This window comes from Rhincodon typus, chromosome 7 (assembly GCF_021869965.1).
Source record: "Rhincodon typus isolate 14 chromosome 7, sRhiTyp1.1, whole genome shotgun sequence".
NCBI classification, from domain to species: Eukaryota; Metazoa; Chordata; class Chondrichthyes; order Orectolobiformes; family Rhincodontidae; genus Rhincodon; species Rhincodon typus.
Genome location: NC_063338.1, coordinates 94,128,993 through 94,132,703, shown reverse-complemented (window position 1 = coordinate 94,132,703; position 3,711 = coordinate 94,128,993). Strand labels below are relative to the sequence as shown.

Sequence of the window (3,711 nt, the reverse complement as noted above, 5' to 3'; positions counted from 1 at the left end):
CACCAGCTCAGTCTCTCTCTCTCTCTCTCTCTCTCACTCACTAGCTCAGTCTCAGTCTCTCTCTCTCACTCACTAGCTCAGTCTCTCTCTCTCTCACTCACTACCTCAGTCTCTCTCTCTCACTCACTCACGTAGCCCAGTGTCTTTCTCACTAGCCTAGTCTCTATTTCTCAATCTCTCTCTCTCTCTCTCACTAGCCCAGTGTCTCTCTCACTTTCTCTCTCTCTCTCCCTCATTAGTTTGTCTCTCTCTTTCACGCAGTCTTTCTAAGTATTGCAATCTCCCTCTCTCTTTCAGTTTCCCAATCCCACTCTCACTCTCCCAGCTTCTGTCACATTTCCTCTGCTTCTCTCTCTCTTGCCATCTGGAGACTCCTGCACCTTGTCATCCTTTTCCCAAATCTATTAGTACAAAGAGATTCATTCCCACATTTTCAATTGCTCCTCCACACTCCGAAACCTCACTTCACATCCTACCTTCGAGATCAGAGACCCACGTTCAAACAGTTCATGGCCCTGGCTTGCTGGACCCTTGTGCTAACCCACAGAATCTCACTAAGGCTTTAGCATATCCATTCTCCGTATCAAAGCCCTTAAATTTTTATCCCTTAAATTTGCTCTTATTTCCCTCCCACCTTGTGAGCCATGTCTTGAATTTCAAACCCAGTCTGAGCGACTGTCTCCCATTCCTGGCAGAATCGGTGGGCGCTCCCGGAGAGGTTAAAGATATAGTTTCAGGTGCGGTCTCACCTCAAGATCTGGCACAGTCATACCACAATGCCTCAGGGTTAGTTGTGAAGAAGTAAAGGCAAACTCATCGATCAATGATAAAGCCCTGGTCTAAAGATACATGGCTGCTCAAAGCCTCAATTATAGGCACTGAGCTCAATTAAAGAAAGTCCTATATTTGTACATCTAGTGCACAGTAGCAGCAGTGTCTACTCTCTACCAGAGGCACTGCAGCAACCCATCAAGGTTCCTCAGACAGACCCTTCCAAACCCATGACATCTACCATCTAGAAGGACAAGGGCAGCAGATACATGGGAACACCACCCCCTGAAAGTTCCCCTCCGAGCCACTCACCATCCTGACTTGGAAATATATTGCCGTTCCTTCGCTAGGTCAAAATCTTGCAATTTCCCCTAAGGGCATTGGGGGTCCACTTAAGCTACAAGAAAGCAGTTCCCCACCACCATATATTAAAACCATGCGCAGGACTTGGGCACTGTTAGCTAGGTCAGCATCTATTTCCTGTCCTTAAATACCCTAGGGAAGGCAGTGGTTACCTGCTGGAGGGCAATTAGCAATGGGCAATTAACGCTGCTCACACTGTCGCATCTCACAAATAAAACTTCTAGAAAGATTCACAAGGTCAGGATGTTCCAAGTTAGTACATAGCCCATGAAATGCTGTTGAAGTACAGTAAAGTAGGAAACACAGCAGGCAATCTGTGCACAGCAAGAACCTACAACCAACAATATGACAATGAGACAATAAACAAATGGTCTGTTTTTGTGTTGCTGACTGAGGGATAAACATTGGCCAGGACAATGGAGAGACAGAGCTCTCTTCAAAGTCATGACTATCCGTGATTGTTTTTGTGCCTGTCTACCTGAGAGGTTAGTCTGTGTTGAATAGCAACAGCCTCTGATGGTGCAGCTCTGGCAGTGCCAGCCTGGAGAAGGCACTCCCCTTTCTGGAGTTAAACTAATAATCTTCAAACGCAGAGTGCCTACTACAGAGCCAGAGCTGGCACATGGGGGAGAGGGAATGAGCGATTGGCACTCAATAGGGCTGGAAAATGGGAAAGGTGAGATGCCAGGCAGGTCTACAAACAAAGCAGGGGGCAGCTACTCATTGGGGGCGCTTGTGGTGCAATGGTAGCATCCATACCTCTGGACTGGGTTCACGTCCTACCTGCCCCATAACCTCTGTGAAGAGGTGGATGGCTAAAGGATGCCTCAATCTCACTGTCCTACCTCTGTTTGAGCTTCTGTAGGTCATCAGCCAGGTTGTCCCTCTCAACTTCCACTCGGACCTTCTCGTTGGTCAATGCATCTATTTGCCGCCTGAGCTCCCTCATCTCCTGCTCGTAGATATCATTGACCCTCCCGGGTTCCTGCCCCTTCAGGCGATTCACCTCAGCCACCAGCACCTTGTTCTGCTGTTCCAGGAAGCGGACCTTCTCGATGTAGCTGGCGAAGCGGTCGTTCAGGTGCTGCATCTCTGCCTTCTCATTGGTTCGGGTCTGGACAAATTCCTGGTTCAGGGCATCAGCCAGGCTAAAGTCCACCACCTCGTAGCCTCGGGACGGTACCTTGGCCCGGAAGCTGGAGTAAGAGGGCAGCACGGTGGACTTGGAGATGAGGACGCGGGAGGATAAGTTACCAGAGCTTCCACCAAATCGCCCAGAGGAGTAGGAAGCCCTGGACAGCTGTGGAGAGCCGATGACATTACCCCCAAAGGTTCTCCTGTAGGAGCTTGTACTGGAGGAGCTTGTAAAAGACATGGTGCCTGGCTGAGCTCTCAAATCTTCTTCCCTTCCTTCTGCACCTATCCCGCTTGCTCTTACCCAGCTCACCTCCCTGCCTGCTGTTATACTGACAGCTCAGCAGCTTCAACCACCCACTATAAATATGTTCCTCCAAGTGGCACTGCTTCCATTTCCTGGGTCCTAGTGCCCTGCGAGTCACACATTCATCCCTGAACGCCAATCCCAGTCTAACATTTAACCCCTCCTCCAGCATCACTAACATTAGATGACACACTCATTGTCACATTGCTGCTTGAGGGAGCTTGCTGTGCATAAATCATCTGCAGTGTTTTCTAAATTACAACAGTGATAATTATTTCTGTTATTCTATATATAAAACAACTAAACTCCTCGATTAGATTCCAGTTTGAAAATCACTCCCGGGTATCTGTTATTCTGAATATAAACCACACGCACCCTTCAATTATATTCAACTCGGTAACTCACCCGCGGGATATCTGTTACTCTGTATATAACCCCGTGAACCCCTCGATTAGATTCCAGTCTGTAACTCACTCCCGGGTATCTGTTATTCTATATATAAACCACCCTGAACCCCTCAATTAGATTCCAGTCTGTAACTCCCTCCCGGGTATCTGTTATTCTATATATAAACCACCCTGAACCCCTCAATTAGATTCCAGTCTGTTACTCACTCCCAGGTATCTGTTATTCGATATATAAACCATTCCAAACCCCTCGATTAGATTCCAGTCTGTAACTCACTCCTGGGGATCCGTTACTCTGTATATAAACCTCTGAACACCTTGATTAGATTCCAGTCTGTCACACACTCCCAGGGGGTATCTGTTAATTTGTATATAAACCACCCCAAAACCCTTGATTAGATTCTAGTCTGTAACTCCTGGGGATGCAATATATATTTAAATAATGCGAAATATTTCAGCTGTTAATGCACCCCGATTGTTGCATTTACAAAAAACTTCAGAAACAACAATCAGGTTCTGGTCGATAACTCATACATAACCATTTAACATTTAATCATGTAACTTGTAAGTGCTGAGTGAGCGCCGCAGTGTCAGAGGATCAGTACTGAGGGAGCACTGCACTGTCGGAGGGTCAGTACTGAGGGAGAGCCGCACTGTCGGAGGGTCAGTACTGAGTCAGCGCTGCACTGTCAGAGGATCAGTACTGAGGGAGCACTGCACTGTCGGAGG

General features: G+C 47.6%; 1 protein-coding gene across 1 annotated transcript in view; it reads right to left on the bottom strand.

The window, feature by feature from the left end:
* desmb (desmin b) overlaps positions 1 to 2,619 on the bottom strand; it is a 31,891-nt gene extending 29,272 nt beyond the window's left edge. Inside the window, exon 1 of the mRNA XM_020521719.2 lies at positions 1,980 to 2,619. Within this exon, the coding sequence (XP_020377308.1) occupies positions 1,980 to 2,509 (530 nt within the window). The 5' untranslated portion in view covers positions 2,510 to 2,619. The remainder of the gene's footprint in view (positions 1 to 1,979) is intronic.
* Between the last annotated feature and the right edge of the window lie 1,092 nt (positions 2,620 to 3,711).